Raw genomic sequence first — 22,726 nt, 5'->3', positions numbered from 1 at the left:
TGGCAGACTGTTTTATTTTAATAAAAATCTAAGCAAAAAATCACACAAATCAGTAAAACTAATAAATAGTTATTTATTTTATTATTAATATACAGAATTTTGATCCATTTTCCTCTCAACTTTTATTCTTAAAAAATTCTCCAACATTTTGGCCCTTTTTTATTTTTTAAGAAAATTTTTTATGAATAAAAGTTAAGAGTAAAATAGATCAAAATTCTGTATATTAACAATAAAATAAACCACTCTTAAACAATCATATAATAATTAATTAATTACATATTTATGTTACTCTGATTAAAAAACTAAAAATTACTTTAGTATGATTCCACATTTTTTTAATGTATCAATTATTTTGTAATTATAGGCCCTTAAGCCCATCAAATATTTCTGTAGTATTATTCTAAAGAAACGTGTTCCAGAATAGATAAAGAATATTGTATATTATTAACATACTGTTACTACAAACTATGACACATAGAATTAAGCATTACATAAACCGATAAGTTACCGTGAGAGACCTAAGCTGTGACATAATAAACTACAAGCGAATGCTCACTTCGTATAATATGATTAAATATGTTGTGACAGTGCCTGGAGAGGTGACGAAATCCACTACGTACCATAGATGGCTCTCTTGGTCCACTTAAGTTCTAACGAGCAACACCTAGATACATCATTTACTAATGGTCTGGGTGACACCTAGTAACCATTAATACATAACTCTTACTTTTTTGTTTTAATTTATTAATGGTTAGTTTAATAATAAATTATGATTATATTTAACATTCCATTCCCATCAGTTTATTACACCGAATCTGTTAATTTTGAGAATAATGTGCCTACTAACTGTCGCAGTAGTATATTAAAACTCATAGGAACCAATTATAAGATGAAAGTAGAAACAAGATAGCAAGTGCCAGTAATGGTTGAGTTGCGTCAGTAATCATATGGTTGAGTTCGAATGTATTTTCTATAATTTTTCTGTGACTGTGAGCTATTAAATTAAAAATCTAAGCAACTTTTCTACAAGAACACTAAACAGCTTTTAGCACAAATTACTATATGTTATATAGTAAATATATTAAATTAAATTGTGCATTTATGTTTCAGATGAACCAGCAGTGTAAGGTGTGCAACGAACCTGCTGCAGGATTTCATTTTGGGGCTTTTACATGCGAAGGATGCAAGGTAATTGTCAGAATACAAATTTATTTAAATTATTTAAGTATTAATTATGTTTATTTTTTAAGTATTTAAAATACAATTAGCTCTCTAATAATAATACTTATTTAATTTATGTTGTAAACATTTATTCCATATGATTATATTTCATATAATTATTACTTCAGTAATATTAAGTAAATTTATAAAATCAATTACAATTTAAAAATTAATTAAATTTTTAAAATTATCTGAATTGAAAAAAAGGTTACGTATTCATATATTAAAAACTAAATTTCGATTCTTTTTTATTGCAATTTAAGTCTAAATTAACTTGCAGCTTTTTGGAACAGGTTACGAGTTGCAAAGACGATAAATTTATATTTAATCCTCGAAATAATGCTAAACGTTTATAAATACCCTAATGACAATAACATTTGTGAATTTTTAAAACATTTTTTTTAATTTTTCTAAATGAACAGGTCAATTCGCTTTCAGTACTTAAATAATTTCAATTTTTAAACCCTAACACGCCAGTATTATTTTAGTTTTCAAGAAATCAGCCATTTCTACCCAAACTGTAAGAAATGTACATTAAAAAAATACTTTTACTCCTATATATTATCTACTTAATTTAATTGCTTATTTTTATGAGAACCTCAAAATTATTTATTAGGTACTTTAATATTCGATTAAAATAATTAATTTGTCATTGTTTAAAAAATAATCCTGGCTAAAAAAATACCGTACAGAGATAAAAAATGGATCACGAAAGAAAGGGGATTTCAATAGAAAAAAAAACCTCTTTAAAGAAATATTTACAATATCACTAATCAAAGGATAGTACGTTACAATTGTTAGTTAAATAAAAAATTATTTATTTCAGTTGAATTATCAACTGCATGTATGGGATTCTGGGTACTTTATTATTTTAATTAAAATGATATAAATAATAATGAGGTGTAGATAGTTGACCGTAGATTAATGCTTGAAGAAGTTTGTCGGGGGGTGCGGTCAGCAAAGAACAACATAAATAAACAAAACCATATTTATTTATTTTATGCCGACGTTTCGACCTGAGTTTATAAATAAGATAATAATAATAAGATATAAATAATAATTAGATCATGGTCATATTAAATATAATCCATAATACTTATATATTAATACTATAAATCATGTAATAATATTAAATAAAATAATCACTCCAACTCTTATCGTGGCACATCTGGCCTGGAGGAAGACAGTGCCTGACCGTTGACCTCAACAGTCGGGAAGCACGTATTGGGCCGCAGTGGTCCCGATATGGAGCCACCAGCAGGTGCTCTTCCAAGAGTGGGGAATCTCTTGAAGAAATGGACAATCGCACTCAGGCAAGTTCTGGCCGAAGAGGTTGGAAAAGGCTCTGGTGCCACAAGAAAGGGATTTACAATACAGACGAAACCGATCTATGGAAACAACAAATATAAAAGAAAAATCAATCTGTTTAAAGAAATATTATCCAAGTGATAACTTTGAAGGAGGTAAAAGGACACGATAGCATATATCAAAGCTACCGAGTAAAAAAATCCGAAGAAATCATCCGTCCTATGCATAAAACAAAAGTGAATATATTTTTTTTTACTTTAATAATTGTCGGATAATTTCATTGACCATAGATCATTTACCGTCAATGAAATTACATTAATGTAATTACATGAACAATTATCTCCAAATTTTCAACCTTAAACTGTGAAGCTAAAATTTTTTTTGTTACATTACAATTTTATCTTATTACTCGGTATTGCAAAATTCAAATAGATATCAGGTAATTTATTTATATTTACTAGTTAGTAATCGACAGAATGTTTTATTGTCCCATTGTTTAGTATGTTTTTTTCTAAGTAATTAATGTCTCCAATAAATTTCGTGAGGTCATCAACTGATAGCATTTCTAGATTTATTAGTAAAAATTAGATATCTCGTAAAATATTTCGAATTAGACACGGATGCTGCTCCTTTATGCACTCCCAAAGTAAACCCACATGACCCATAAGGAACGAATCAATATTTTTCATAAATTGTGTTTTATATCAACAGATAAAATATCATATAGCACTTTTTATGAAATTGATATTGATATTTTTTTTCCAGAATTTCTATTTCGCAACATAAATCGAAGGTAAAGCTTTCCATTTTGTTTCTATAAGATGCAGATATAGCCGTGGAATTTTGTAGAGAGATGAAAAAAAAAAAATCGTCGTAACCTGTAAAACACAAAAAGAATGTTGATTGGTCCCTTATCACATAGTCCACTTAAAAAATCGCAATGATTGGTTTAATTTTTCCAATGTATATATATTCAGCTAGCGTAATATATATGTATGACAAAAATAATATTGGATTTTTGTGATAGGTATTTCCAACACATAATATATGAAGGACAATATCAACGGTTCTGAGGGAAATAAAAAATGGTATAAAATTATGGAATGATAGTTGTTAAAAATGTTGAGTGAAACTAACAGACATATTAAATAAATTAAATATATTATTTTAAAACTACAATGGTCTTTTGGTGTATTTAAATAAAGTATATTGTTAAAAGTAATAAGCCTTCGTTCGATTATACTAAAAATATTCGAAATTAAAATTATTTTCACAATTGGTTCATAATATATATTTATTTATAATTATGAGAGATAGTTGACCGTGGATGATAAATGAGGAGAAGATGGTTGGGGGTGCGGTCAATGAAAAACACAAATAAGTATGATTAACTTATTTTAATGTGCCGACGTTTCGGGTAGAGTTTCTAGCCTTCTTCAGGGCTAAAAACAAAACAAGATAACAACCACAGTAAGTATAGAAAAATAAAAAAATATAAAAAGAAAGTATAAGCAGAATAATTTTACACATACAATGATTGTATACACATACAATAATTAATTTTTCAGAATAATTTTACACATACAATGATTGTATACACATACAATAATTAATTTTTCAGAATAATTTTACACATACAATCATTGTATCTGTAAAATTATTCTGTTTATACTTTCTTTTTATATTTTTTTTATTTTTCTATACTTACTGTGGTTGTTATCTTGTTCTGTTTTTAGCCCTGAAGAAGGTTAGAAACTCTAGCCGAAACGTCGGCACATTAAAATAAGTTAATCATACTTATTTGTGTTTATCATTGACCGCACCCCCAACCATCTTCTCCTCATATATTTATTTTTTTTTTTTTTATTCATCCTCAACTGAACACCGCATAAAACTTCAGAGCCCCCGTTTTCTAATGAATCTATGAGTAATGTATTTTTTATCAGAACCAAAAGCAATTTATATAATAGATATAACGTTTAAATTTATGAGGTAGTAGGTAACAAGCAGACTGAAGAACTGAAGTAGAGGTAGCTGCGAAGAAATGGATGTGAAAGGCAATAAGGGGTACCCTTCGTGCTGTGCCAACAACCCCGGCCAATACAACAATAAACCTAACAGCCCTTTACGATCCCGATACAGCGAAAAGTTACTGCGCCTCTCATACACTTCGTGATCTCCTTTCAAATCAATTAATTAATAATATTAATTACAGAACTATCTCATGAAGCCTTTGTAATTATTACTACTATTATTATTAGATACGATTAAACCTGTCTTCGCCTCCTTCTGTGGGTGATAGTAAACGGAAGTAATGGCAATAGGTCACGCAACGTTCCTGAAAATTGTTCTTGGGTATTGATGTCCGTGTCGAAATCTATAAAACCCAATTTCAACCATCTCGATCCGCCGATTTACCTCTATTACCTCTATTAAAGTTCTACTGACAATTTAAGCACCAAGATCGAATTTAGATTCTTCACATCTCCATGAAATTCCCTTTATTTGACACCTCATTCGTCAAAATCCATCGCCCTTGAGAGCTGAAATAGGGATCTATAGTACCGTAATAAAAATATTTGTGCGACATATATAAGTTACGACGAAGGGCTTAAAACACACAAAAAAATAGTTCGTTAATAGAAACTAAAAAAATATGTTATATCATACTACTGTAATAGTATATGGCTGTACTAGCATTTTACTCATTTAGCTTCCATATGAGAGAAAACATGTTTAACAGCGTAGTTAGTTATAGCTACTTGACCTTTCTAGGATATGAAAAGAAAAAGTACATATTAAAAGTACCTTAGGGGGAAATGCAACCAGAAGTAATGCAAAAGATAAGGCAAGACTATAAACTCGACTATTTAACATAATCCACATTTTTTTATATCAAGATGATATCAGAATCAGGGAATCTGTATCAAGCGTCTGACGGGATCTGATAAGAAGCGAACGTAGCGAGATATTTATCTCTCACTCATAAGTACCCACTCCAATGTGCATAAAAAGCTCGCATTATGGATTTTCTGAGGAAGAGGAGTGGGGCGAAATCCCCCGGAGAAATGGATAAGCGAAGCATTTCGCGGATATCTGATAGTGTGGGATATTGCCTTCGATCTTATCGTCTACGCACAGTACACAAATTTATCGTTTGATCCCAACACAGGAATGTTCTCACAACACTCTCACTTCTGCACTCCGCAGGTGAACAAAAAGACTCTGACCTTTTTGTTCGTCTATTTTCGCTTTAAAACAAAAAGTATTTACAAATATAGGCTTTATTTGCAAACTGTACAACTTCATCGACTTGCTATATATATATATATATATTTGTGCTTCCCAAACGGTGGTCCCCGGACCACGAGAGAGTCCGGTAACACTTTTGTGAGGTCTAATTTATTAATCATCGTTCCAGGTGTTTTAGAGACAGTTGAAAGATTTTAACATCTAAATAAACGTTAAACAAAATGCATTTTTAAGCAACCTATTTTATAAATATTTTTTCAAGGGGTATCCCCATCTACCCCGTGTTAGAAGAGGGTGGACCGCACATGATTTAATTTCAGGTATTGTGGTCCACATTAGATTCACTGCTATCGCGCCCATCTAGACTTAAATGGAGAGAACTCGAAAAATGACATTTATAGTAGGATTCGATCTGGAATCAATTCTTACATTTTAGGCCACAGGACATTTCCTAGTGTTCCTAGATGTCGGTCTGTTCTTCCAGCCTATTTTATGGTGGTATTGCTCGAATACAAAGGGGTACTAATCAATAATTCTAGTACAATGATGTAGAGCCAATCTATTATATATATTTTACTATAGCCTTGGTTGAAGGGTCAGGAAACCATTATAGTACCTTACCTGAAAATCATTTTATTTTTCCTGCAACTTAAGAAACTTAAGATGTTATAGAGGTTGGGTATGCCCGAATTATGTTTTTTAACTGCAATCATTCATCAAGGAAATATGAAGTAATAGCAATGTTACTAATCTGTTAATAATAAAAACTCAGTTGGTAAAGTATAAACATTTCTAGGAAATATTAAACCGGGACTCAAATATACACAGCCTTGAAAATACCAACTATCTCTTAGAAGTTATAAAGAATTTGGAGAAAAGATGACCTGATAAAATTTAATATTCCAGAAAGGACAGTTAGGAAAATGTAGAATACGAATTAAAAATAATATAATCTGGTATGGATAGACCTATCCGATAATTCAATTAATAGCTGGACTGACTGGGGAAAATAGATGTAAAGAACCCAGACCTCTCTTAACATCATTAAATAGTTATCAACTGAGGCAAAATTAAAAAAAGAAATATGTCCAGAAAAAAAACCTATTGGCCACCAGAGGGAATAGATGAACGAAAAAAAAATTTAATTTTAACTGATTGCGAAATTCAGACAGTAATATATAACACATAATAAATAGATTTTTTAAAATCAAAGGAAATTTTGTTTTTCCTGTAGCTTGAAAATTTTTTAGAGATGGGTTTATACAGGCTGTGTTCTTAAATTTTGTTTTTTTGTTACTTGTGACTTAAAGCCAGAAACCAATCGCGGTGTCTCAAGACCGCCATTTTGTTCCTCTATAGGTAGGTACGTGACCTATCAACGGATTAGACGATAGAGTGTTATGATATTATCGTACTTGTTAAATTATAAATATAATAAAACCCCTAGTTATTTTAGTATTAAGGAACATAGTTGCAACAACTGCACTCCTTCAACTTATGCCGTAGAAGTTACGACATACATCTTAAAACATTTTCCATTTATATAATATCACACCAAATTCACATTCTAATATTGAAAAGATGATTTACGTCACTAGTTGCTAACATTATTTATCAATTTAATTAAATGATTCCGTAAGGGAGTGACAGAGAGTTGTATTGGCCACAAATGGGAACACGTCCTCAAAACCACTAATGAACAGGAAGATTGCTAAGTTAAGGCGAGCGAGGGCGGTCGTTTCATCTCGAGCAACAAGTGTTATTACATGAAGGCTAATCAATTAAATGCTCGTAATTAATAATAATAAAAATTTCTTTAGTGTTCCCGGAGTGGAATAAATATTATTTATGGCCTTCGGCGCGCGGGCTTCGCCTTGGACAGTCTTTGTAAATCCCCATTTTTATTGGTTTGGAAAATGGAACTGGTTTAGTGAGCTCCTATGCGGCGAGGACTATATGGAATGTGACCGGCTTATTTCTGAACAGGTTTATTTTTTACGTAAACTTATGAAAGACAGGTGTCGTTCAGTTTTATTTCCCATTAGTAACATTGTAAGCCACTTCCGTGATGATAATAAACCCCAAGACTTTTAAAGGATCCTCGAAAAGGGGAAATGAATTGTTCCGTCTGTATACTTGCTTGCTGTTGCTTTTCAATAGTAGAATCTTCCTCTTTGATTTTTTTTTTTTTTTATAATAAATTCAGAGCTGCTTATGGTAAGCATTACACTACTGTATTTCCCACAACAATTTATTTTAAGATGTGGTTATTCACATTTATATAATGCTTTCTTAAATATATTGTAGAAGATAGATAGAAGATAATCCGGGTGGCGGTCACTAAAGGTATCAAAATAGTTTTTATTTACTATTTTGATACCTTTATTGACTCGGACTATCTTCCATCAATCTATTTCATCCATCAATCAACTATCTTCTTCCAATATTAGAAAAATAATTAAGATATTTTATTTGTACTATTTTTACTAGCAAATGAAGTAATTAATACAATGGTGTGTGTGATATAAATTTTCGTCCTATAGTGTGACTGTACTGCTACAATAGTAAATGCTATCGTAACGTCTATCATCATATAGGTTACACCACGACGGTGGCTAAAATAGCCTGTGAACTGCTTCCTAGAAGACCGGCCTCAAAAAGGGCTTTGGTGTCATTAATATTTCAGAACCATAAACAAATTGCGGGTTGTGGGAGAGAAAAAAAACAGTTTAGACCCGTAAAAGGTACTTCTATAACTCCAGAAAAAACTATATAGAAAAGTAAAATAGCCGCATAGGAGGAAAACAAATCGCGAATTGCATTTTTTTTAACTAAAACTCAATTCACATAAAAGTTTTTTAAACTTCTGATTCAATTTCGATGGGACTGTAATGTGTACTACTATTACACACTAGGACATAAATAAATTTCTACAGAAATTCATCACGATCTACGGTAATAGATAAGAAAAAAATACAGCACATTATCTTACTGTATTACTTCTTAAAATTATCATCCAGTGAAATAGAGGCTGAAATTCATGAAACAATATAAAGATCTAGAAGTTTGTATTTTTAGAAATATGTACTTGAGATGGGCACGAACTGTTTAGTTGGTTGCAGACACTCGGAAGGTCCTCTGGGTGTCAGAGTCAAGATTCGTGAAGAATATGGCAAGTGTCAGACGTGTTTATGACGAGAGTGCCCTTGCATAGTGGAACTGGGGCAGGCACTTGCGTCAGTGCTCAGTCGAGTGTGCCTCCTCTCACTGCCGTTAGTTCATTCATATCTCCCCATTCAGTAGTAAACGGTGTTTTTAGTAGAAGTCTTAAGGTAGAAGTACGAAAATGGTAGAACCTCTACATTATCATGTGATACAAATATAGTACCTTTATCGTCTTTTCGGATACCTACACAACACCTGAGCATAATGTGAGATGGTGAGATTCAAAGCTGTGTTAAATTGACGTGGAATGGCACATAGCTAAATTATTTCGCGGAACCCCTTTAAAACATTGGTCCTAAGGGCTTAACACCACACCACAGGGCTTTAAAGTAGTATAGTAGCTTTGTTGTAAACATGATGTGTACGATTGACATATGTACACACAATGTAAGCTACTACATAGTAATGACTAGAGTTCCGGCTTTATTTAAATAAATATTTTAGTAATTTTTACTATAAATAAATGTTATTTCTGCTTGAGAAAATAAATTTTAACTATCAATTACTTTTTTCCAATTTAATCAGAATATAATTTTCTAATAAACCAATGTTTTAATTGAACTCCTGGCCTACAGGAATTAAAGCTACAGGCAGAGGAAGACAAAGTTTTCGATCTTTTTCTTCTTTTTTTTTTATTTAGCTCAATATTTACCCATGAATTACCAAAAACAGTAAAAAATGTATTACCGTTTTGTGAGTTGTTTATGTTAGTATATCTGGTTATTATTTATTAATCATAAACATCTGGATTTGTGTGTAGATCATTATTTCTCTCGTACTTTTTCGGTGATAATGGATTTAGGTTATACTCAGCTTTGGAAGGGTTTACCTTCTTCAACCTTTTTCTAATAGAGTTGAATTATTTTTAGGGAACAAACTTTTCCGTATATGTCTAATTATTTAATTTATTATTTTCTTTTCCTTTGTAATTATCACGCCTACAGAACGCCTGGTTCGGAAAAAATCACGGATATAAAATCATTTTAAAATTGGTTTGCCTCATAATTCTAAATAAAATAAACTCGAAAAATATATATTCAAATCCTAAGACACGCTCACAAAGAAGGACCAGCAATCGTTCCGAGTTGGACCAGGAGGTTTAAATCGATAACCTTTGACAATATATCGATAATGGGCAGGATACTCTGGTTTGTGCCACGATGCGTGGCTTGGCATGACAAACGACAAAGCCTGTCCTTGCCGCACACAGTTCACATTCTGCTCCAGCTCCTTTGCCTGACCCCTTTACCACACTAGCGCCTCTGGCGCAACCTACGCAACTCCAATCGGACTACTAATCGTCCTCCGAACATCTCCTACTTACCGAAGGATATCGCCTTACTACAAGGCATCTGAAAGAGGTTGATGGACCCTCGAACTTAACATTTGGCTGTATAAAAGCCCACTTTAAATACGAATTAATCATTTTTTAAATTGCCTACATTTAATCTTTGCCTTCCACACGAGGGTGGCAAAGCTTGGTTAGGATTTCCCAAGAATAAATGTAAATATTGAATATAGGTGCGAATGTTTATTTATTTTATTTTTACTTCAATTTAATTTTTTTAGCTTGCATATAAATAATTTTGTTATTATTAAATCAGTTTTGTTTTATTATATATTTTATCGATTTATATGTTTGTTTATACATAATTGCAAATTGTTTTTTATTTATTTTTGTGAGTAGTATTGCTATCATTTACATTTTATTTACTGTATACATGGTATAAATGGATACTCAGAACACTAATATTTATTGCCCTTAATTATAGCCGATTGTATTATTACTCTTCAATAAAAAGACCTATAGGTGAAATTTCATATTCCCTATTTATCTGGAAAAATTTATCTTAGCCCAATATTACTTTAAAATATCTTTCGTAAATTCATCACACATCAGTACACTTGGTTCGAATTCGTTTTAAAAAACAACCCAATCAAATACATAAAGAAGTTGATGACCAGTGACGAAAGACTAAACATATATAAAAGAAAACATATTAAGACTGGTCCAAGTTGCGAGGCTAAGAGGTTGTTAGAAAGTAAAAGGATGGGAGTGACAAATGCTGAGCTGCCCGCATTTCGTTTAAGTGCTCCCACACAGGCTACTGCATATCTTGCAACACTTATTTATAATTCAGCTAATGTGCATTACTAAGTGTTTCAAGATTCACCTAATGTTCCATGATTTAGTCTGTCAACTGAAATTAATTGATTTACGAGGTAATTGGAACTAAACGATCCCATTAATGTATACATTTATCCCTTCCCTGCACAGATTTCTTACGAAAGCACAAGTTAATGGTAAGTAATTGCATATCTAAGTATCTATGCTATGTACAAACATGAAAAATATACTATGTTCTTTAGATTTTTAATTAATACATATACCAAACTATTTTTAATTTTAAAAAATAATAATTTCGGTATAAAAAAAATTTGTTTCATCATCTGGACCTTCACTGTTTTATGACTTCATTTATACCACTGTGACTTCACTGCCTCAAAGTCAAAAATTAATAAACGATATTTCTTGAATCGTATACACATTCATATTTGGGCTTTTGGAAGATACGTTGTCTTTCTCTTCAGATTTTAATTTGCTCCAGTATTATTAAAAGTGAGTCACATTTTTAAAAGCATTTAACGAGATTCAAATTTGTAACTATAACAATGAAGTTTAGTTGATGACATCTTAGGAACAAATGCATGAATCAAGAATTAATCGGTTTTTGACCTAATAAAGAAATAATAAATCACATAATAAAACATTTAAAAAATAATACACTATAAATTCAATATAATTTTTATATTATATAATATGACTCTTAAAACTCTAAAAATATCAATGTTATTTTTATTGGCACTCCATGTGCATTCCTTTAATTGTTCGAAACGTCAATTTTTCGGAAAAATAGTTTTAAAAAAAGTTTAAAATTTATTTGATAAAATCGTTTTTCTTAGTTGTTCCTTCATATAACGACAGTATTTTAAGTTAAAATAAAAAATAACTTTAAAATGGTTCAACACAAGTTACATATTTTTCCTATCTCTTCCTATGAAAAGAAGTTGATATATATACAAAACAAAAGTGAATTATTTTATACTTTAATAAGATGAATGAGGTAAAAAGTAGAATTTTTTTAAAATGTTACCAGAATATCTGAAAAATATATGTTTGTATAAAATTGAATTGCTTGCAAATAAAACAATTTAAAAAAAATTGTTATGTAGTTTTATTTTTTACGATGTAGGTTTAATGGGGTCCTAAAAATAATGTTTTTCAATTATTGTGATTGATAACTAATACTTAGAAAAAAAAATACCAAAAAGGACAATAATAAAGTTGATCATAAAAAGTATTTTATTTATTTAATTATTCATATAAAAAAATACTTTCTTTATTAAGAGAATAAACAATAATAATTGTAGTTATTAACATGACTGGCTGCTCCATCTATAGGGGATAACAAGATATCAAATACCTGGAGAAATAAACTTCTATTAAAAACCAAAATAATCATTACAAGTATAGCGATATTTTTTTGAATGAGTAAATTGTGGAGAAACTATCTTTATTACAAAATGATGCATTCACTGCGTTGAAAGTTCTTACCATAGGAACGTGCGAATGTAACAACTTATAACGAACAAAAAATAAAAAGAGACAACGATCTGCGAGAACGACACGAATCTCAAAAGGTAACGTGGGAGGTTGAAGTAAAAGAAAACCTAGGATGGGTGAGAAAAGTATTTCAAGATCCGAACGGTAGATGCTAGATGGACAAAAGAGGAGGATTTATAGCAGGAGGGACTTGAAAGAGCGCGACCGCCTAGGAGCTGATAAGAATAAGGCAAAAAGGGCACGGTGGCTGAATACACTCCCTCCGGTGAATACATAAACACAACAGGCGATACATAATACATGATAGCTCAGTAATTGGGAGAGCTCTGCTACATATATGACATTCCTCTAAGCGGAGGAAAGAAGAGTGGCGATCTTATCGGGAGCCAATTAGATCGCGTAAGAAGGGCCGAGGTGTGGCGGGCGGAGCATCAATCTGCTCTTGGAATGCAAGAGGGCTATATGATCCTCTTAATCCCACTTCTTATGTCTTCTCCCATCTCTCATAGTCTCGTAGTAACTTCTTCTTCCTTCTCTATACCTAGAATGAAATTTCTACACACACGTCTATAGAAAATTAACTACAGGAAACATTTTATATCATACTAACGTTTTATAATATACTATTTTCAACGTTATGGCAACTTTACAGTGTTAATTTCAAATTCAGTGAAACTTTTTATAACGGACAACCTGTACAAAATGTATAACAGAAACAATTTTATTTGCTGATATAATCAATAATTCATTTAATATTAAACCTTGCGTAATAATCTGCTTCGTTTTTCAAATATAAATAGCAAAATATTTTCATTGTTAGACAATATAAAATTCTAAATAACTTTGCTTTGCAAACTTGTTAGTTTAAAAATGAGTTATCAAAGCTTTAGTAACGATATGTAAATAATTTTATTATTTCATTTTTACATTATATTTATAATAACCCCTTCTTAACGGAAACCTCCATACAACAGAGAAAATAATCTTCTTTGTGGGAGTTAATTATTATGAAGAAATTTCACTGTAAGATAAAAAATGTTTTATTGGACTCATGAGCAATAGGCACAGGGTTGGTTTTTGACCAAGGCAGACATTTTTGTCAGACTGTTTTATTCCGACATAGTTATCAATGTTCTTAATTTTAAATGATTGCGCTTCTAAACTGTTGTATCTTTTCCAATGTAATTTAAAAAATTGTTTATAGGATTGAAACTAACATCACACGGATTTTAGAGCGAAAACTCTTCACAACAATATTCCTGATTCCTTAATATTAATGTTCCACTAATTCAATGAAATTCCTGAGGAGATATAGAAGTTTAAAAAAAAAAAAGTGTTTAAAAAAACTTTTATAACTTCTAATATCCATTTCAAGGTTAATTAGAAAATTCCACAGCTTCTTTTTAGATAATAAAATAAAAAAATATAAAAGGTGGCAAAAAAGGGTTAAATTAAAATTTGTAGAAGTATTAACAATAACAGGATTGTAAATTAATAGCAGATACTTAACTCTGTTAGAAAGCATTAATAAGTTTTTCATAACCAAAATATTTAGGTAATGTAGTTCAGATATTTTCACCTTGGTTTTAATAGTCATTTAAAAAAAAAGGACGGTCTGGTTTGACTGAATATTGTCCAACAAAATATTGGCAATGGCAGAGACTGTTTATGCCAATATTCCTTCTCATCATAAATTCAAGATCATATGACGGTTTTAATTCTCTACCGCGCTCTTTAGGGTATTTAGAACACTAAATTCTAGGATTCACTAGAAAACGAATTCTTCGTTGGAAGAAATAAGGCACAAGCCGACGGACGTAATGTGTCGCAATGCGATGAGCAGTTGGGTTGCTTCACAAACCATTGTCCGATGTCAGAGACTTTCTAGGCCTCCACGCCTCGTTTCCTATCGTTCTCGGCATCTCGTCTCAGGATCGGAAGGTAAGAAGCTACTCTATCTGAGTCCTTCTGCTTAAGGATATCGGCTGAAATTGATAACAGAGGGTTTACCGCAAGGCGGAACTGTTTTCCCCACACTCTACGAGGTTTTTTATTTATTTTTTTCTCTTTGTTCTTACTATTCACCGGAGTATCACTTTCACTGCATTTTATTGACGTTTTCTAAAAGCGTTTAATGTCACCTCGTATTTAGATTTCTAATGTAACTAAACGTAAAAGTGAAAATATATACTAAACCATTATTATTGTAGCTCGATAATTCTTTGGGACTCGATGTATGATGTAATTGAAAAAAAAAACATAGTTTTAATTTTAATTCAAATATATTAGTCAATACGTTTTATAAACTTTTTTTTATGTTAAGAAGTCTAATATCACAGCAAAAATCCAAGATTTTAGAATTCAGCAAACATTCAAGGCCGTCATTAACCATAATGTAATGGTTTGATCAATAGATATCTATCAAAATTATTGAGGAAAATCGTTTTGTCCACTTTCAACTACAATATTTTATTATAATAAAATATATTTATAATTATAAAACTATTTTTTATCATTCTCAAAACACAATCCCTCTCACCCCAGTTGATCCATTAAAATATAGTTGCATGCATACAACAAGAAGTAATTATAAATTACTTGTTTTCTTCTCTTTTTCTCGTGGCTTTAGGTTTAAAACAAGTAAATCAATTATACTTAGTCACAGCTAAAACTATACAAGCTAAAATATTTGATTCTAATTGGGCAAAATGTATTACTTTTTGATAAAATAAATTAGTTTGAATTTTAGAATCTAGCAAAATATTTATTTATATATTTTTTTCATTTATCTTTTACTCTAAATTAATTCATACTACGGCTTAAATTGGTTAACGGTGCATTCTCCTTTATAGTTAAAACTATTTCTGTTTTGCAAAATGGAGGCTGATTCTTCACTTGTTTAATCTACTTAGGAGTTAATTTTAAATTTAAATTTTGTATATCAATTTTTACTGCGTAATTTTGATTTTCTGCTATTTTAATGGCTTCTAAAAGCTTTTTTCTAAAATTAACCGACTGTGACAGATAATTATTTATTCTGTTACTGTGTTTACAAGTAGGCTCGGGAGCACTCCGGGGTTCACCCAGCCTCATAAATTGGGTTCCTTTAATTTTATTGGGGAAAAATGGCAGTCGAGCGTGATTCTGACAAAATCACCTTGCACAACCGTTGGTCTAGCAACAGAACTGTCTTACAAAGTATTGCACCCCTGATCCTTTATCGGTTATAGCGTTACAGATTTTTTTTTATTACATCCGAATTATTATTGTGGTACATCATAACTTTTAATGGTTCTATTTAAGCTTTGCGATAACTTGTTGGTATACATGCCCTTTTTATATACGATAACTTTTGTCTTTTGTATTATGTTAATTTGATTTCCCATTTCTCAACTCAAATAGTTATTTATATTTATTGCGGAATTTCATGTTCTTCTCATGTGATAATGATTTATAACATATTTTTCCTCCTATTTAAATCGTATCCTACATAGCGTGTCATTATTTCGCAGTAGGATTGTAATGCGGTTTGAATTCCAGATCAGGTGTGATATTATTCAATAACTATGAAGGAGTAAAAGTGGTTGAAATAGTTCATTGCAAGAGGATTGTTAACATAATTCCTGTGAGTAGAGAGCCCTACGCAGTCGGATGATTTGTGGCTTCCTTGGGTAATTTGTAGAGCAATAGAGCATACTTTCAAATAGAGCGATTAGTCTCTCGTCCTGTCTCTACGTGCGGCGATAAATCATATCGAGACTTTTATTCTTATTGAACAAGAGATATACTCGAGGCTGGGAATTGTTGAGAAAACTACTTCTACTTGATTAAAATGACAACTCAGCAATGAGCATAATTTTACGGAATTGCTTTTTACAGAAATCTAATTTTAAAAAAACAAAAAAGTATTATGCTACATATGCATACACTCCCGATTAAAATTTTAGGGCCTCCTAAATTGTTTGATATTCCGATACATGTTTTAATACATAAAACAAAAGGAAATTGTTTTTTCAGAAAACAAGTTCAAATAAAATAATAACGAAAAAAAAAATGAAAACTTTCCTAATAGAAAAATCCAAAACAAAAATTTGATGGTGGTAATGATGAGTACCGAAAATCAAGAACTGAATCTTAAAAAAATAAATGAATATCTGTTTAACAGCAATTATTACAGAGATCAAATCTCGTTCTCAGAGATTTCTGAGAAAAGTTTTCTTCTTTTTTTTGGATAGTATATATTTTGTAACAGAAATCCTCAAATTATTAAGAGTGCTATTGATTTAATGGAACTATAAACGAAAAGTTATACGATTTTATTTTCATCAACAAGTTTCCGTGAAGGCTTTAACCATTCATGAAATTTTGAAAAAGATGCCGAAAAGATAATCAAATCTTTCATCAAATCCAAAGAACTTTTCAGAAACTCTTAAACTTTTTTTTATTTGTGAATTTAAAACGTTATTCCGGATCTTTTCCTCAAATATTCGTTACAGAACTAATTTAATTATGGACATGATGTCCAAGTTCATAATATGGTAAATTAACAACAGTAGTACAGTAATGACATATCGCTTAATTAATTGAATAATAGTACAACTAAAAAAAAAAAATCTGGTTTTATTTTGAAATGGACGTGTTGCAAAGACATTACTGTACGTAGAGGATCCTTTCTCGATTGTGGCCCCTATATAGACTGCCCAAAAGCTAAAGAATATGTCAAATACAAAACGCTTTTTTTAGATTAGCCACTGTTCAAGCAGTAGTAGGTTATTATAATACAATTGGAAGATTCTATTTACACAGGTTGATTTTGGAAGTCTTGGATTCGTTATTAATATTTATCATAACAAACATTTTTAAAAATGATAGGGATTAATTAAAAAATGTATCAGTAGCATGAAAATACATGAAATAATAATTGTGATTGGCTTCAGTGTTAGTGATATTTACAGAATTTTAGCTTTACTTGATCCAGAGAAAACCAATTATCGCCTGAATATGTGAAAAGGTTAGACACACAATAATTTAAATGTTTTTATTACAATAATCCTAAAAGGATCACTTCTGCGGAACCGATCCGAAGGATCTGTCCTGATTAAATCACCTACGGACTGGTTTGATGAGCTTAAAATAGTGGTTTTTAAATTTAAGAATCATCATTTTTTTTTTTTAATATTTACATAATAATGAAAATTATTACTATGAGGTAGACCATTTATTATTATAAATTAATAAATTTTTCAAATTAGATAAGTGGTTAATTTGTTTTGTGTTGGATCAAATAATAAATTAAGCTTAAATGCAAAATTATTTTTAAGTCATTTGTAAATAATGTATATAGTTATATTCATGCATTGATTGCTTTCTTTTTTCATTGAATATATTTATTTGAATTTACAATACTTCAAAACGTGAAAAAATCTTTGGCCGTCTGCTTTTTATATAAAAAAAAAAAAAACTTATATGATTAAAATGCGTCACATCCTCACTACCGAAGGTACTAAAAATATGAAAAAAAAGTCTTGACAAAGGAAAATTTCCACTTTTAGTTGGTGCCTTATCAATTTATTTATATCTGGCCTGTAACTTCGCATACCTATATTCCGAAAAAATCGCCCAGTTTGGCTTAAATAACGATAAATGGTTACGGTTAACGAAATAATACTTGGCCGGGTTAATACGTAATGGTACCCATTTGACGCAAAATATATTGCTCCTTAATTGTTATATAATAAGGTTTTTCACTAAGGTGCACCGTTTAGGTATAGATGAAAAACAAAGAACAAAAAATGTACCTTATTCATTTTAGTTAAATTAACTTTTAAGAGTTGTAAGACCAGCAGAAATTCATTTACGCGTTAATAGTGTTAGAAATTATTTGCACATGCGCACTGAATAATATGCTCCGGGCTCATGTCCGGTTGACCATGCGCAGTACAGGTTTAGGGAGGCAAAGGACTGTCTCTGTACAGTCCCGGACAGTCAGAAGCGGCGTAGGTAAGACCTAATATCTATTCTCGCCTGCTTCAGTATGACAGTTATTCTGAAACGAAAAGTGTCACTCAAAATCATTTCATCAATTTTTTGGAATATTTAAAATGCAAGTTTTAATCGAAGTATTTTATTTGTTTTTAATTTAAAGCAATCCCACGATTTTTTTTTTCAGTAGTTTGATAAATAAACTGGTTCTTTTATGATTATTTGAAGAAGGAAACTGTCAAAACTCTGATTAAGTAGATTTCTACTTCCTACTATAATCATTAATTATTTTGAACAATTATACACTATTTATAGTTTTATCATTTTAAATTAAATTTTAAAATAATACTTTTTTATCAAGAACAATCTAAAAAGTCATTGATTAAAGAAAAATAGCTTTAATGTTTATCATGATGTTCTATAGATGCTACAATAGTTATGATTCATCAATATATACTTTTTTTATTTAAGGAGCCTCATATTATTTATATCTTTCCATACACGACAATAAATCCTGGATAAATTGCGCTGTTTAACTCGAAGTACATTTAGTACACTATAGAGAGTAAATCATCGAATTGAGACCGAGACTACAAGATGAGAACGATCCCTTTTATTGCAGCTATTATGATTTGTAGTGAAGGCCTCAGTCGTCCGATTCATAAGACGTCTTCACGAGCGGTGAATGAAAGGCACGCGTGGGTGTGAGGGCAGCCGTAGCTGGGTGTTCCCACGGACCTATCCCGCTTCCAATAGGATATTTCACGCCTGGGTTCGAGTCCCGCCCAGTTTATCATAAACACTGATTCTCCACAGGTCCGGTATACTCGAGGCGTTGTGACGTTGATCTATATCCAACATTTGTGGAAGACTAATACCAGTAGCGGAAGGGTAGGTAATTTTAAATTGACACCTCAGAGTCAGTCCATAAATTTACGAGATTTTCGAGCAACTGTAATGGTGAGGCATTGATCATAGTTGTTACCTCACCACTCGATATCCTCATCAGGTGAACCAACGTATTACTAGAGAGAATAAATTATTTACCATTACTTCCTATCGCAATTGTATACAATTAAGACCCTTTGAGGAAATTAGATTGTCAAGAATGAGGTAAATGAGATGAATAATTTTCTAGAAATTCGAAAAAATAATAGAAAACAATAATAGTAGAAAATAAACGGCATCTATGAGGGCTTGCTCTAACATCTTTTAAAATCATTCACTTCTAAAAGTGTTCTTTCCAAATTTATTTATTACTGTCGAGTCCATATTTCTTACTTTCCTTTGAGACTCACAGTCAATTATATTGAATTTTAAGATAGTGCTATAATTCATAAATTATTATAATCACAGATTCATTAAATCAGATTGTTTAGTTATACACCAGAATGTTATTTGCCGCAAAATATATATACTCGTATATCTTATAGACCTAAAGGACCATTTAAGGATAGAATATCATACATAACACACACAATACATTACTTACAGTTTTTTCACGTCCAACTGATTTTCAAGTATTAAAAATATTCTCTAGACTTGTAAAAATTTAATTATAAATAATTTTTTTTTTCAATCTTAAACAATCGGCGTTCCGACAGAAAACATCATTTTCATCCTGTTTCCAAAGAAGTATCCAAAGCATTTTTAACGATTTTAATTTCAATTTTGACATTAATAACTTTTTATTCCAAGAATTATTTTCTAAATTATTTCTATTACGTCGTTGCGTTCTCTGAAATTGAATTTTTGTACTAGTGCAATGGGATTTAACACAGTCGAATTTGACCTTTCGAATAACATCTTCAGCACCTCCGGAAGACACAGAATCCAGAGATACACCTGTAGTCTTATGTATTAAAATAGGTACAAGATGAATGGAGGACTGGCCCAGAGAAATTAAATAAAACAAAAGGAGCAATGTATCCCGGGTAAGGCGGACACGGAGAATGTTAAACAGTTTGATTGATATTCATAGATGCATTCGGCCGGCCCGGAATCAGTTCAAGGGTAGCCTTCCAAGTTTTGTTTTAGATCATCGCTGCTCTGTTCCAATTCAGTTGGATTTGTCGGCGGCACGATATCTTATTACAAAATTTAATCGGTGATTTATCTGTAAATATATCTTTGCAATTGGGATGGAATAGACTATGAAGAAAGTTTCGATGAGAATTAGAAGAAAAATCAGATTCTTGTGAAAACATTGTACCAGCTATAATTTTCTAGCTTATAATTGTTAAATGTTATGGCTCTACTGATAGTTACCGAATTTTTTAATTAAAAACTAAAACGAAATAATACAAAAAACAAATATTTATAAGTAATGGTTATTAAAATACGTTAATTCTTATACCACCGTTTTTAGATAAAACACAAGGCAATATTTAAACTCCAAAATCTAATTAATAGTTGCACTGTCTTTGAAAACTTATATCTTCACAAATTTATTTGATTCCATGGAACATACAATTGATACTAAGGTTACATCCACTACTGAAGAAGACTTAACGCTTAGTTAACCCATAATTAATATCTGTTCATAAAACTTCCACATAATACGAAGTTATGGCTTACTATTTGTTAAAATATAAAGAGTGTGCGTGAAAACGACATAAATGAACTTACTCTAGTGTGTGAAAATCACTAAACTATAATTAATTATAAAACAAATGAAGGTATTAACGTAAAAAAAAATTATTTAATTAATTCAATTAGCATATATTTACTGTTTCAGCTTTTTTATTTTTTCATCGAAATCATGTGATTAAATAAAACAACGATAACAAGTAGAGGTCGATAGGAATATAATATTAAATTAACCTCATAAAATAAATCAAATATTTGCACTCGATTCCGATCCAATCCTCCACATTTTATAATCATCTGTAGTTGTGTGTGTGTATGTGTGTGTTGTGTGTGAGTGAACAATAATTTGACGTGAAGAATGCTTTTCAAGCGCAGAAAAATACTATAAAAATAGGTATGAATTTCGAACACAATTTTGTACTGTCTTTATTTTTTTAAGGTATTGTACGCCCCTACAGCTTCTCCCAATTGATTTAGAGATTTGAAAATTTGTATTCACATTAATTATTAATTTTATTGTTAATAATCATAACGGTGTAATCTCAAATTTAACAAACCACTATTTCGTTTTATTACCTGGAAGAAATTAAATTTAAGTAGATATAGTAAATAAACTTGATCAGTAAACACCTAAGCAATTAATATTTCGATTAGTAGTTCACAGTAACGATTAGCGAAAATCTCATAAATACCAACATACATTTTACGATTAGACAAATTAATGTGCTCCATCAGTACTTTGTTAAACATAAAATACTAAATGTTCATGGACCTGAACATTGTGAGATCTATTTACTTAACAGTTGTTCATCCTTCCAAACCTTATGCGAAATAGATCATCTGTTGTCATGATGAAGCTCATTAATTAGAAACCCTGTCATCTCAATGTGTGGAAACACCTTTCGAAATTAATTTATAGTATACGAACTAAGCATGTAGTACGCTAAGAACTTTGCTGGAATATTTATGTTACTAAACATTAATTTATCACGATGCTAATTATTTTAGGATTGGATACAAGTAATAAATAACAAGTGAACAAATTAATGAATAGATTTGTCATAAAATCACAGACAGTTTAATTAATACTTAAGAAATTATTTAAAAAAATTAGAATTCTTCACTCATTCATGTTGATAAATTAGATAACTTTAATGGTAAAAATTCAATAGAAGTGAAATAAAAAAAATGAATTTAGAAGAAAACATAAGACTACGATATAACTAGTTATGATGGGCCCGTCAAATACTGCAGAAAACTAATAGAAAAAAATTGGGTTATTCACGAACATTATTAAAAGTTAAGAATAAACATGTATATAGTATATGTATGTTGGAATACAATTAGGAGCTATTTTGAATTTAATGTTGTTTTTTTTAAACTAACTTTATGGGTTTGATATTTATTTGTACAATCAAGTAGCTGTTATTTTAATAAAATAATTGGAGAATACATTGAAAAACTAATAACAATTACTAAATGTATTGATGATTTCAAACAATATGTAGAGTATGGAGTAAAAAA

The 22,726-nt window shown here is 30.6% G+C and overlaps 1 protein-coding gene across 1 annotated transcript in view; it reads left to right on the top strand.

Moving 5' to 3' along the window:
• The window catches only part of LOC106678642 (nuclear receptor subfamily 1 group D member 2), a 68,520-nt gene that overhangs the window by 43,147 nt on the left and 2,647 nt on the right, over positions 1-22,726 (top strand). The window contains exon 2 of the mRNA XM_014417286.3: positions 1,111-1,188. Within this exon, the coding sequence (XP_014272772.1) occupies positions 1,111-1,188 (78 nt within the window). The remainder of the gene's footprint in view (positions 1-1,110; positions 1,189-22,726) is intronic.

Source organism: Halyomorpha halys, unplaced genomic scaffold (genome assembly GCF_000696795.3).
Source record: "Halyomorpha halys isolate HHAL.00 unplaced genomic scaffold, Hhal_1.1 Scaffold151.1, whole genome shotgun sequence".
Lineage (NCBI taxonomy): Eukaryota > Metazoa > Arthropoda > Insecta > Hemiptera > Pentatomidae > Halyomorpha > Halyomorpha halys.
Note: the sequence above shows the minus strand (reverse complement) of the source record. Positions and strands in the feature narration are given on the sequence as shown.